Here is a 14,848-nt window from a genome sequence, read left to right on the forward strand (position 1 = left end):
CAACTCCCTTTCTTCTTTAAGATTTTTTTTGTTTTTTTTTTTTTTTTTTTTTTTTTCTGATTCAATCTGAGTAGGGTTTGTGTTTGTAGGAATTTGTCCATTTCATCTAGGTTATCCAATTTACTGGCATACAATTGTTCATAGTACTCTTTTATAGTACTGATTTTTTATAGAATTGGTAGTAATGTCCCCATTTTTGTTTCTGAGTTTAGTAATTTGAGTTTTATCTCTTTTTTTTCCCCTCATTCAATATAGCTAAAAATTTTCAATTTTGTTCATCTTTTCAAAGAGTCAATATTTAGGTTAGTTGATTTTCTGTATTGTTATTACACTTTCATTTTATTTATTTGTCTTAATCTTTATTATTTTCTTCCTTCTGCTAGCTTTGGGTTTAATTTGTTCTCTTTCTAGTTCTTCAAGCTGTAATGTTATATAATTGTTTTTGAGATCTTTCTTTTTTTAATGTAAGCATTTACAGCTATAGCTTTCCCTGTTCACATTGCTTTCTCTGAATCACTTAAGTTTTGGTAGGAAATATAGAGACAGAAGACAGTGCAACAATATTTTTTATATTGCTGAAAGAAAATAGCTGTCAATCCAGAATTCTACATCCAGTGAAAACTTCCTTCAGGAATGAAAGTAGAATAAAGATATTTCTAGATGAAATAGCTACTACGAAGGAAAGCTACTGAAGACTTTGTCATAAGATTTGCTCTCAACCAGTAACACCACCACAACAGTGAAGAATACTTATATAAGACTTACGAATCGGTGGTTGTTTTAAGCACTTTATATGGACTCACTTAATTCAACAAGGTTGTTACTATTAACATGTTCATATAGAGACGAGTAAATGAAAACAAAAAAATGTTAAGTAGTAGCTAGTAAGTAGTAGAGTCAGAATTAAACATAAGGAGTCTGGCTGCAGTGGTGATGTACTTAACTATTACTTGATACTATCTTATAACTATTCTGCACAAAATAATTGGAGTTTATTTACTCAAGTAGATGAAACCCATTTTAAACAGATTTAGACATTTAAAAAATTAATTTTATTTAATGCTGCTTTCTAGAGATAACAATTGGAAGGCAAGGCAACACCGTGTATTACTTTACCTTGAAAAAAATTGTATAGAATGAGGATGAAACACTGATTTATCAACAGTAATTATAACAATAAACATGTTTTGAGTACTTACTATACGTCTGAAGTTGTTTTGGTGTCTGAGGATGTAAAAATGAATATGATAAAGTTCCTGTTCTTAAGTATTTTATACAAATTAGGTAATACAGACAAATACATACAAGGTAACAATGCTATAGAAAGGAAACATCAATCTTATCATGGCTGTTTTAAGACAGTAATATTTTTAAAAGGCCTTGAAAAAAGGCCTTGTTCACAAAAAATGAACAATTAAGAAAATATTCCACAATTTTTTATGCATAATACACGGACTACTATTTCTGCTTTAAACTTGTAAATAAACTCCCAGTTAAATAAAGCAATGAACAGAAAGAAAAGCAAGAAGAATCTGTTATCATCCTGTGTATTTATTTTAATTTTCAAAGCCTTCAGCATAATGATGGGCTTATTCCAAAGTACTTAGAATCAACTCCTGCTGATTAATTTTCTACTCACTCAATAGTCCAGTGCTCAAGAATTATGTGGATTCAGAAGGTAGAAGAGAATTAAAAAGAAAAATCTTTCAATAAGACAGAAAGTGATATTTCTATACCTAAAGAAAACTATAAAAGAAAAGCTTTCTAAAAAAAGCTATATTGAACTTAAAAGAGTTACCTTAACAGTTGCAAAGAACAAGTTCTAGTAAACTGTGGGATCCTTAAGGTGAGGATTATGCCTTATATTTCTTTCTATCCTTAGTATCCCTAAGGGTTAATAAGCGCCTTGGCAAATAGAGTATTATTATGTTTGCTGAATTAGATTTTTATTATAAAAGAATCAACAAGAGATGAAGTTTAATTTTTTTCTTGACTATATTCCTTGTATGCCAACAAAAAGTTCTTTTATGTTCAAAGGCCACTGCTTAATTCCACAGAGGAAAAGGATCAAATGTGACCCTTGACCTCAGAAGTATAGATATGGTTAAAAAAAGAACAGGTTAAAAGAATCAATGCAAATTCCTTAAAGATCAGCATGGACTTTTAAATTTACAATTTCTACATGCTGTTGTAGTTCTTTTTTGCTCTTACTAAAATGAAATGTTATAATACAGGACATGTGACAGCAAAGAGAATACAGTAACTAATGACCCATTCACATTTCCCTATAGCTATGCTTCAAGTAGTTGCCATTAATGGGATATAAACCCTGTCTAAGTAAGAGAAAGGGCATTATGATTATATTCCATGTATTACATAGATATATTTAGTTTTGTATTCATATTGTACACAGGATGAACAAATGGCTATACATGATGATTATGAATCCCTAAATTATAATATTGCCATGTAGTTTCCGATTGCTCAGAGATCAACTGTCTATTAATGGTCATTAACTCAACAGGTTCTCACAAGTTGATACTTCTGTCTTTAACTCAAATGATGTATGTTGTCCTCCTTAAAGAAGATTTTAATCTAAGAACTACTAAAACAATAACAAATGACTAAACCATCAGATAGAGAATGGATGTCAACATCTGTATCAACAAAGGCACAGTTTTAAATATACTAACTTAATGTACTAATAATATTAATTCAACTTCTTTTTATGACCACACATGAATATACCTATTTAAAAACTTCTAACATATGAGAATAACTTATTGAAAAAAAGTCTAGTGTTTAGTTTTATTAAACTAGAATTTAATGACAATTAATAAGTATTAATTGATGATTACAAATAATCACATGCAAAAATAATTTTTTATCTTAATAAACTGGGCTCTTCTCTCGGTTAGGATTGAGAGCTTTTAGCATAATTTAATATTTTCTAAAAGTTTAAAGATAATATCTAAAAAAAAACTTGAAGGAAACTGGTTAAGATTTAACTAGACAGGATACTAAGACTCTTAACTCTGGGGGGGAAAAGGGAGCAAATTTAAGTGTTATAGGCTAAAGTTTTTTATATTAATCAGCCTATTGTAGAGATTAGTGGTATGGAATTGATTTTCTTTGTAACATGTTGGTGACTTTCTTACCTAGAGAGCATGCCCAGAGGTGTAACATTAAGTGATCCCATCAGCATTGCCAGGGCCATCCCTGGTGCTTCCCGTTCTATTACTTCTTTTGTGGCCTGTAATTAAAGATTAAATAGCAAACTGAGTGAAATAAGCCAAAAAGAAGGAAGGCAGAGTAGTAAAATTAACTTAAAAATACTTATAAATCATGCTTTCTATAAACCATACTTTGTAGTTCCCCAAACATTGTTTTTAAGGTTATCAAGACTCAGTTCTTTGGGACCACTGAATAAAAGCTGAGAACCAGGATATCCAGGGTTTTTTATTTTATATATTAGCCGACCTTTCTAATTTCTTATAATTCAGAGGTATTTGATGTAAGTCTTATCTAATAACCTAAATTTTAAAATGAAATCTCAGATTGTTATAATAGCTCAATGATTTTCATTGGGCAAGAAATCTGGGTATTTTTCTTTGTCTATTACACATGAAATAATTAATCCCTAAAACATGAGATCATTTCGTTTCTGTCTTAGCTCTATGATTTTATGATATAATTAAAAGGGACTCAGGAAGTCACCAAGTTAACTTTCTCATGTTTTGGGTAGAAGAAAAACTAAATTTGCCATCTTTCCTATTTTCCATATAAATTATCTTAATTTTTTAAAAAGAGTTAATGAAGTGATAGATTTTAACTGTAAAATAGAAATTTTAAGATAGGGCATTCTTAAGGCAAATGTGGTTAAACCTGAAATAAGTGAATGAAGAAGACACGAAAATTTCACTTTCTAACGGTCAATCAAAACAGTTATACATTTATCATATTGTGATGGCAAAGATATGTTTTAACACTTAAAGTTAGGAGTGAAATATATGACTACATGCATTCTTAATCCTCTGTTTCTACAGATGTAGCAACTTATAGTAATTGCGAGGAATGTAGGAAAAAGCTTGTAAAATAAACGATTCCAGTAAATAAGAAAGGCAAATAAAATAAAAGATAAATTATGGAGGAATACACAGAAAGACTGATTTTTTAATATTTTATTAGAAGTAGAGGGATAGTACTAAATCAGATTGTAGCTCTGGGCAAAATTTAGGTTATGGACTTGGCAAAATAATTGAAATGTATCAAGTATGTGTTAGATGCTGGTTGATGTTATGAATAAACTTTTAGGTTGCACATAAATTATTTAATCCCTTATAATTATATAGAATAAAGGAATACCAGAATCAATGTGATCTACTAGTCCACTGAATCCGAGCATAATGTGATATTTAACAATGGAAGAAATTTTAAACAAAAATGCACACTACATTAATACTTTTCAATAAAACCGGCTTTAAAAATAGAGGGCCAGCAGGCAGGAGAAAAGGAAATTCTTAAATTCCTAAGCTTGGGAGTTAATTACTTTTATTTAAATATAGCTAAAAAATGCAAAGCTAGCATTATCCAGAATCTATCCTTTTTTTCCCCAAACTCAACTATCTGGTATGATTCTGATGTCTCCTGAGAAGAACCACTATTTCCATGTGATAAACTTCTTTATTGATGTTTATGACCTTTACTTAGAGACTGTAAATCTTAGAGTCTTAAAAATCAAGCATGCCATATTACTGAGAACACTCTTTAAAAGAATTTTGGATAGGGCTAACATTTATTTCATCATCTGCTTGAAAAAGTCATATAAGCAGAGTTCAACATTTAATGAATTTGGGGTCCACGTAAAGATGATGTACTCCAAAGCATAGTAGCATAATTTATTTAAGGACAAAGAAAATATAAAAATAGCTGAGAAGTCTTCCACTTAAACAGATATCTCAAATAAAAACATTTCTTCATCCATGCAACAAATATTTATTAAGCATCTAGTATGTACTAGGTAGTATTCTAGACGTTGATGTTACAGTAGTGAATAAAACAAACTTCTAAGAGTGTGTAAATTCACTGTCACCTATCACATGAAAAAACAGAATGACAAATTGTAAATGGTAACTATTTACAAGAGATGTAATTCACTAACTTTTATAGATTCTCTAAAATAAACCACTGAATTTGGCTGGACCACAGTGGTCCACCTACAATGCCTCTTTTCACTTTTCTAAGAATTCTTTTACTATATGCAACTGGATGCAATGAAATGGCTCAGTGAAACTCGTATTTATATTAGGAAGTATTATAGGCCATTGTGCATCACTTTGCACTGTGATCCTCTTTAGGAGGAGCTAAAGAAGAAACTTTCTCTTAAGTGTCATACTTAGGAATGGGTACAAAAAACAGTTTTTGTTTGTTTGTTTTTAATTATGATGTTTGTGAATTAAGTTACCCTTGAGAACAGAGTCAAATCTGTGGATACTTTTGAATAGAGAACACAACTTAATTTTATCTTATTTTTCCTTGCCTTATTTCCCCACATCTATTCTATTAAAAGTTCTGTTGTTGTTTTACATATTTGGGCAAACCATCCTAAATATTTTTCATAGTATTAATAAATACATGGATGATTGATGAATAAATGTATTCTTTACACAGAGGTCTTCATCTTTTTCTAAATGTAATTTAGGGAGGACTATTAATGGTGAAGCCCTCTAGATAACCTGGGCCTATAGACACAAATTTTGCTTGTTTTAGAACTTAAAAGAAAAATATATACTTTGGTAATGCCACTAAAAGGCATTGGTGTCTATAGTGGTGAGTGCCGAAGTGTCAGACTCTTTCTAGGACTAAACGCTTTCTCTATGACCAACCTTTCTGATATTATATATGTGTATATACATATATAAATATGAATTATATCTCATATATATAATTCTCTTGTTCAATAAAAATGAAACCAATGAAAATAATAATATCAATTTCAGAATTCTATACACACACACACACACACACACNTTTCTCCCCCTTGGTCCTCAGTCAAGTTCCTCCTAATCCTCCTATACGTGCAAACATATGATATTTGTCCTTCTCTGCCCCTGACTTATTTCGCTCAGCATAACACCCTCAAGGTCCATCCATGTTGCTACACATGGCCAGATTTCATTGTTTCTCATTGCCATGTAGTATTCCATGGTAGAGATAAACCACATCTTCTTGATCCATTCATCTGTTGATGGACACTTAGGTTCTTTCCATGTTTTAGCTATTGTTGAGAGTGCTGCTATGAACATTGGGGTAGATGTGCTCACACAGGATATTTCTAAATAACACACAAAATGGTCTTTTTTTTACATCTATATCAAATATTATCTTTTCCATAAAACATTAGAAACCTCCTATTTCCTTCATATTTTCTCTTCTAAAGTGATTTGGTATAGCAGAAAGATCACCATCTATGAAGTCACACAATGCCACAACACAGTTACAGTTCATGAGAGTAAGAGCTGGATGTGTTGCGGCACCTAGCACAGTGCCCAACATATACTATGTGTGCTCAATAAATATTTGTTGAATAAAAGAATGAATAAATGAACCAATATAGGTTTGAAGTCCAGCTTTATCACTCAGTTGCTCTGCAAATTAGAACAAAATATTTAACCTCTTGGAACTTCAGTGTACTTATGAATAAAATAGAGACAATATTAAAACATACCTACATCATATTAGAACTAAATGATATAAGTAAATAATCTAGCATAGAACAGGCATTCAATACATGGCAATTTTCTTTATGCCTCTTTTTTCTAATTCACCTTACATCCTTGCAGTTTTGAGAAACTAGGAAAAATACAAAAATCCAGAAATGAAACCTAGAAACAGTGATTGAGAAGCAAAGATGAGAGGAAAGAGAATGGAGAGAAAGAACCTAAGTGTAAGAACACAGGCAAGTGGAAGGAATGGAGCATAATACTGAAATACTGATCTAAAGGGAACAATCAGCCAAATGAAGTGGGAATTCGAAAATGGACAAGAGGGCAAGAGCTGGGTAAAAACATGTATAAACCATAAATGGAAAGGTACAAGAAGAAGGCAAAGAGCAATGGAATAAAACTTAATTTAGAGTAAATGAGAAAATTCTGTCTAAATTAGTAGAAAATAGAAACAGAAGAATGGTTTTAATAAGTGTACCTTATATGTGCCTGTTAATGAGTAGATAACAAGCATTCATTATCAAGAGGCTATTCATAATGAATGGCAAGAAAGAATGCCATTAAAAGTTTGAATTTTTTTCTTAATTAAATTGTTTCTAACTTTCTTATACATTATTAATTTGATAATCAAATTCTTTGCTTCCTTGAGTAATAGCAGAAGTTTATATTCCTACTTCAGATATAACCTTTTTTGAACTAGTAGAGTCTGTAATAATGAGGTTTAATTGGATTTAGCCACTCTCTTTAAATAAAACATTTCATATTTAACTTCTAAATACTTTCTAAACTATGAAAGTTGCTAAATACTTTCTAAACTATGAAACCTCCTAAGGAAACTCCCTTACTGTGGTCTTTTTCTTTTATCAGTGACATTTTCAAGGCAACATTAAAGTCAGAAAGTGCTTCAAAGACTGCTCAAGTTGCAAAAAAGGGTGTCATAAACAATGATTTTATAGCCCAGGGAACTTGCCAATGAAACTCAGATCCATTTTAATTACACAGGGAAAACAATCCTAAAAAATGTTATTGCTAACAGGCAATGATGTTTAAATATGTATAGGACACATGTTAGCTAAATGTAAATGTGTAGAAATTCCTTATATCATGGTGACTGTGAAAAACCACTTAGTATAGTGCTTTTATTTATTTTTCTAGATATTTTAATCAACTGAACATCATCTATGTATTAATATCTATATGCTTGTTTTTGACTATATAGATTTAATAAAATGTCCTAACAATTACTGCAGTGCCCTCTATTGATTAAATAGTCTTAAATAACAAAGACTATTTTTAAAACTCTTTTTTTTTTAAAGTTTATTTATTTATTTTGAGAGAGAAACAATGCAAGCAGGGGAGGTGAAGGGAGAGAAGAGAGAGAATCTCAACCAGGCCCCACACCTTCAGCGCCGAGCCTGATGTGGGGCTCAAACTCATGAACCATGAGATCATGACTTGAGTCCAAAACAAGTGTCAGCCACTTAACCGGTGGAGCCACCAAGGTGCCCCAACAAAGACTATCTTTGAAATGCTACCTAAAAAAAAAAGAAAGAAAGAAAGAAAGAAATGCTACCTAATAATATTACTAATGATGTTATTAATAATGTTAAGCAATCAAGGTAGGATATGGTTAGAGCACTGGCTCTCCACCTTTAGTGTTGTATCAGAATCTCCTAGAGGCCTTGTTAATAAACACTGAGAGCTGGGCCCCATTCAGAGATTTTGATCAGAAAGTCTGGTTGGGGCCTCAAAATCTGCATTTCTAACAAGTTTCTGGTTATGGTTGTGATGCTGGTCAAAGGACCAATTTTGAAAAACACTTTATAGAACGAAGGAATGAAGCAGATTAATGTAAATGTGTACCACTTGATCTAATCTTCACGATCACCTTATATTCAAGTTTGCAAAGTAGACTGAAATAAATGTGAGGAGGCTTCATCAGAGCAAAATGGAGACCTCCTGAAGGGATAAATTAGGTAATAAATAGGCAGTTTAATGACAGCTAATAAAATTTTCCTTACTTTATCAATTAAGGGGCAAACATTAATTTTATCTTACACTTTAAAAAGGGTTATAATAACTAACAATTCAGAGTTTGCCTCTATAAGTACTGTATGGCACAGAGAAGCTATTTTCTTTTCCTCAGGACTACACAGGATGGATAAAACCTGTACATGACTAACTCCTAGGGATATTCAAGGAGGAAAACCAGCTACAAATCTATTCCGTTCTCTTTTCATTTAAGAAACAAAGGATAACAGAAGCAAGAGGAACATTATTCTATGGGCAGCCTTGAGTTTATTCTAATTGATTAAACTATTCATTTGCATATTTTAATTTTATATCATTTGTAAACACCTTTCAACCAATCATAACACATCAGTGTATCATAACATGTGACTAAGTGGTTAAATGCTACTGTTACAAAGGAGAAGTTGCAATCAGGGAATGAAGATACTTATCTCAGTTTTATTTGGAAGATATCATCTTACTTATATATTTCTTTAACTCAGAGTTTTTAACCTTCTTAAATATTTACATCTTCTTCCACTCCTAGAAGAAGTAGCAAGCTTTTCAAAATGGAGATACTCTCATTTTGTTTTTCAGTTAAAGCTGTACAATGTTTAAGTAAGATCTGAGTGTGAAGAAAGATCAAAGGAGACAAAAAGCACACAAAAAAAGAGTCAAAAGTACCACAGCAATGTCATCTTCCATTCCAATAACTATATACTTTTCAGTGAGCATGAGGTGCCAAGAACCCCAAAGTTCAACTCAGTTCTCATTAAGTGTCAGTGAGTTAACATATCACCATGCTAAGTTAAGGTTCTAAGGTTTAAAGATAAGTAAAGTTCTTATAACATGGCCCCCTAAAGCAAGCCAACCAATTTATCTGGCTCAACAAAAGGATTTATTTTAACCTTAGAGTAAAAGTCAGTTTCTGGGCTACTGAGACTATGTCTTCATCATGGATGATTAGAAGATTTCCAAGTATTACTTTAACTATGAAAAATCTCACCTTGTTTGTTAGCATTTAGATCCCAACCAACTTGGTAACCAATTTGAGAGTAAATAGCAAATAGTTCTTAACTTTACAACTTCCCTCCTTACACAGTGAATTATTTTTCACATTAATTTCCTCCTTTATCTAAATATTAACTTGATAATCAAATTATCAAACAAAAATCAGGGAACTCAGATGATAAAGAGATTTTCATGAGAATACTTATCTTCATATTCCACTTATATAAATAGCACTACTTTACATCATGTTGTAGGGAAAGGTGAAAGACTAGTGATACTTCTACGGATTATTAGCATTTTTATATCTGCAATATATACTTATTCATTTTTGGCATTATGTGAAAGACAGTAAAGTTCTTTATGGTAGGATGTTAATTACATATGTCTTTCAATCTTTATAGAAAAAAAGGTTACTTATTCACACTCCTTTTCAAAAAAGCTGATTATGTAGATATGGGAAAATATACTGTTTCTCAAATTTGAAGAAAGATGAAGTTGAAAGATGATACAAATTGAAACTGTACTATAAGGGTGTGTCTGGTTAGTCAACAGGTAAGAATATAACCCAGTCTCTTTATTCCACCTACTTTGGAATTTTTTTTTAAATGTAGTTAGTAGTGTATAATATAAACAGAAACATAACAGCTGCCTAAAAAAAATCTATACATTGAATTTCCACTTTATTAATGATCACACATAATTACTTGGTATACCTAAAGCAGTGCAAGTTTCAATATTTATATAACAACATAGCTTTAGGGTGTCCTTAAACATCTTAATTGGGAATAAAAGAAACAAGCTCCTACTTTAGGCCTATATGTACTATTTGCAAATGGCTCACTGCCAATTTATTTTAGAAAGTCTCAAACTTTGCTCTTTTGCGGTAGGGTGTGATAATTCTCACTGTGGCCTCTTTATAAAGCATCTACATTAAGAACATGTAATTATCACATTTAAAGTCCTCTTTCTACAAAATTAGGTTCTCACCGAAATAGTCACATGTGATAAAGTGAGAGGAACAAGATATAGGTGAAGGAAAGGAAGTGGGATGAGTGGAAGAACTGCTGAGAAGAGAGAGAAAAGAAGCAAAAACAGCTCCTTTCTGTTTTAATTATCATTAAAAAGTGCTGTATTTTGTCATTTCATACCACCCTCAGTTTTAAAATTAGAAGCCAACTAGGAAAGAAGAAAATGAATAAGTCATTCCTAAAAACAGAGTAATCCAATATTTCTGCTATTCTGAGATAAACTTAACTAAGTTCCATTAGTAAAAATGAGAGAAAAATGTGTACACCTAAGTATTTGGAACTTATGGCATGCTATAGCTTGAATTAAACAACTTGCTCTATAGTTTTGCTCATCTAAAGACTGATTTTAAAGCTACTAGCCTCTCATTTTATGATCATCAAACTTTTTATTCATTACTTATAACCTAAGAGTCCTTCATTATTCACATATTTATGAAGTGAATATTACCTTATGCTTTTATTTTTATGCCTCTGGAAATTTATCTATCTCTTGGTTTCCCATTTTTAAAAAGGGGTAATGAGCGGCGCCTGGGTGGCTCAGTCAGTTAAGCATTTGACTTCAGATGGTCATGATCTCACAGTTTGTGTGTTCCAGCCCCACAGCGGGCTCTGTGCTGACAGTCAGCCTAGAGCCTGGAATCTCCTTTGGATTCTGTCTCTCCCTCTCTCTCTGTCCTCCCCAGCTTGTGCTCTGTCTCTCAAAAACAAATATGTGTAAAAAAATAAAATAAAAATAAAAAGGGGTAATTATTATTGTTACTATTCTTATAAAACTAAAGTATTAACATTATAAAGCATTTTTAGGTAACTAAAAGGATGTCACAATATAATGCTAGTATGATAACATACACTACGTTAAATTTTTAATGCTCTGAAAAAAGCTTATTTCTCTACCACATTGGAGAGTTAAACATGAATAATATCATTTAACCACATAATTCAATAGTAGAAATATTCACATCAGAAGTTTTTATTTATGGTTCTTTTCTTACAAAACACCTACAGATATTCTCTATTTAAATAGTTAACATATTTCTGCATTACATAATACAGAGGAGATTTATTACTTCTCTTTTTGTAAAATTCTATGACTAATCCAAAGCCACAGGGCAAATCAATAGAAAACCCCAGAAAGGGAACTCAGACCTGTAGACTCCACAATCTGAACTTAATCCATTAATCTATTATTATATGCTTTCAGTTTATAAGACATTGCACCCTATTCAGACACAGGATTTTTTTTTCTCTGCTTAACTACAATAAAACATAAAATACTTAGTATCATTCCTAATACATATCAAGTGTTTAACAAATGTTGGATACTATTATTTATAGTAAGGTACAAATCTGAAGTCATCTATGCTGTATAAGTTGTTGCTATACTCAAAGCAATTGTGAAAACTGAATAGTTCTATCAGAAACAGTGCAGAATAGAAGCTAAGAGATGAGTATGTCTGTTTGGAATGTGTCTGAATGATCAAAAGATGTCTGACAAATGCAACATGCCAGCAACAATCTTGAAAACTTAATGGAGAATTATCAAGAGCAGTGGTTTTGATGACACCAATTACCAGAAAGATAGTCTTGGACACTACCATAAAACCTTGGGAAAAGAATGTGAGAACACTGAAAATATCTTTTGAAGGAAAAAGAACTAATAGCATCTCTTGATTTATGCTTTCACCTAAGTCCAGTAGAAAACAGTAATTTATTATGTGCCTAAGCAAAGATGGAAAAATGTCAGTGAGTTTATATTAATTTTTAAATTTCACTAATAATCATACACTAAAACTTAAAGCTACAAAAACAACAGCTGTCAGGTTGGGAATAAGACTCAGGATGGTGTAAAATAGAGGAACATAAAGAGGTAATGTTCCATTAAATTCAAGTTAATGCTCTGCTGCTCATCTTAAACACAGGGGTCTAAACATACTCATTTTATTATCTATTTATCTATCTATCTATCTATCTATCTATCTATCTATCTATCTATCTATCTATCTATCTATCGATATCTCTCTCTAGAGAGAGAGAGTGTGAGCAGGGGAGAGGACAGAGGGGGTGAGAAAGAGAATTCCAAGCAGGCTCCACGCATGGAGCCTGATGCAGGGCTTGATTCTATGACCCTGGGATCATGACTTACAATGAAATCAAGAGTCAGAGGCTAACTCGACTGAGCCACCCAGGTGCTCCTTAACATATTCATTTTTAAATCAACCATTATTATACTTCATAGTATAAAAATTTACTTTTTAAGAGCCTTCTACAAATACAAGAATGGATAAAAAAATTTCAATGAGTTACAAGCTGGGGGGAACTATAAAAGGAAGAATACATTATTAAATAAAATTGACATAAGTTAAATGAAAGGACAACTTTACCTTTATCATATTAGAAAATAATCTCTTAACAGGGAACTTTAAAATGATCAGAGGTGTAATTTTTAAAAACTGTTCTAAAAAGTGGTGCAATTATCCTTTGCCACTTAAAAAGGTATAAACATAGGAGTGCAGAAAGATCATAAATATAAAAAAATCTTAGAAAATTATAGGTCTTCTACTCTAATTTGAAATATGTTTATAAAAGAAATATTTTTCTATGAGATTCCTCCAAGGAATAATAATTTTTATACAAACATGCATACATACACATATACACACCTTTTTTTTTTTGGTATGGAATTTGGGGCTGATATCTCTGAATCAGGATCTGTAATTTAACCTCTAAGGACTGAGACTTTCAGAACATCTATCCATACTAAGTGCTTAGAATAAGGTAGTTCACTATCCAAATGAAACCTATGTGGTATGGCCTCTTTAAATTGATGGATATTTAAGAAAAGTCAAAATAGAGTCAATCACTGAGCAAAAAAATTACACTTCATAAACTGAGATTAATGTATATGGGTGTGTGTACACATGTATACATGTCCTAGGACTGGGATTAAATTTTTCAAGTTAGGGCCATAGGAAACTGAATAGTTGGCTTTATTAGGGCAGCTGGTAGGAGTGAGGAAGAAGTTGGTTATACCTACTGGCATTAAACAAAGCCCATCACATAGAATGAGTAGAAAGGATTATGCTTATAAACATACACACAACACATGTACCAACATACACACACACTCCTGAGGTTGTTCATTTATAACCTTTCCTCTTTCAATGGTGCCTTGATGCTCATTTTAGCCCAACGATATGCTCTTGGAATTGTACCCTAAGTGTGGCTCAGGGTATGCAAGAGCCAAACCAAATTCACAAGAATCAACCAACAAAGGATATAAAAAATTCAGGCTTAAAAAAAAAATTAAATCCAGGTTTTAAAAACAAACCTGAAGGATTTGGTAACCAAGCAATATTATTTTATATTAACATAATTATGAGCAGGTGTATTCAGATAAAAAACTTCACATAAAAAACTCTTCACATAAAAAACTGTCCAAGAGTAGAGGATGCCCAATGCAGGAACATTAAGTGGGGCAAATGGAAACTGGCATTTTGCTCAAATCTGCAATAGGAAGGTCAGACTTCTAAACCTAACAGAATTTGCCCCTAGAGAAAGGACAGTAAACAAAGAAATAGGTGGGGATGTGGAAAATGGCAAGACTAGATTCTGTCATGTCCTGGTTTCTCAGAACTTTTTAAATTTTCTCTGAATAATTTTCAGATAATAGAGCTTTGTCAAATTCTCTATATTTTTAAGCTTTTTATATTACAAAATGATGGGTCTATGTGAGGAATATTTTCCTTAATCAGGAAATTTTCTCTGATCAGCAGCAATGAAAACACCAAAAAGAAACAGTAGTTGTTTAAACTTGGAAGGAATCAGAAAAAAGAATAAAATTATGATATAGTATTCATTTACAGCATCTCAAAATAAATCTGGCCTAAATCAATCAGGGCAAATGTAGGTCTACTCCTGAAAGTTATTTATAAAAATGGAGATTAAATCTGAGTTGTTCTTGTGTCATTGAGAGAGGTAGGTCAGAAAGCTAAGTAAGTAATAATTAATAGATATCAAAGATAATCCTTTATCTCTGAAAAGCAGTAAAGATTATTTAAGGCAAAGGACAAATAA

General features: G+C 31.8%; 1 protein-coding gene across 7 annotated transcripts in view; it reads right to left on the reverse strand.

Moving 5' to 3' along the window:
* Positions 1–14,848, reverse strand: part of GPHN (gephyrin) — a 593,666-nt gene that overhangs the window by 264,564 nt on the left and 314,254 nt on the right. For all 7 annotated transcript variants that reach the window (XM_077767144.1, XM_077767143.1, XM_077767142.1 and 4 more), the window contains exon 5: positions 3,159–3,253. In XM_077767144.1, the coding sequence (XP_077623270.1) occupies positions 3,159–3,253 (95 nt within the window). The remainder of the gene's footprint in view (positions 1–3,158; positions 3,254–14,848) is intronic.

Source organism: Crocuta crocuta, unplaced genomic scaffold, assembly GCF_008692635.1.
Source record: "Crocuta crocuta isolate KB4526 unplaced genomic scaffold, BGI_CrCroc_1.0 scaffold55, whole genome shotgun sequence".
Classification (NCBI taxonomy): domain Eukaryota; kingdom Metazoa; phylum Chordata; class Mammalia; order Carnivora; family Hyaenidae; genus Crocuta; species Crocuta crocuta.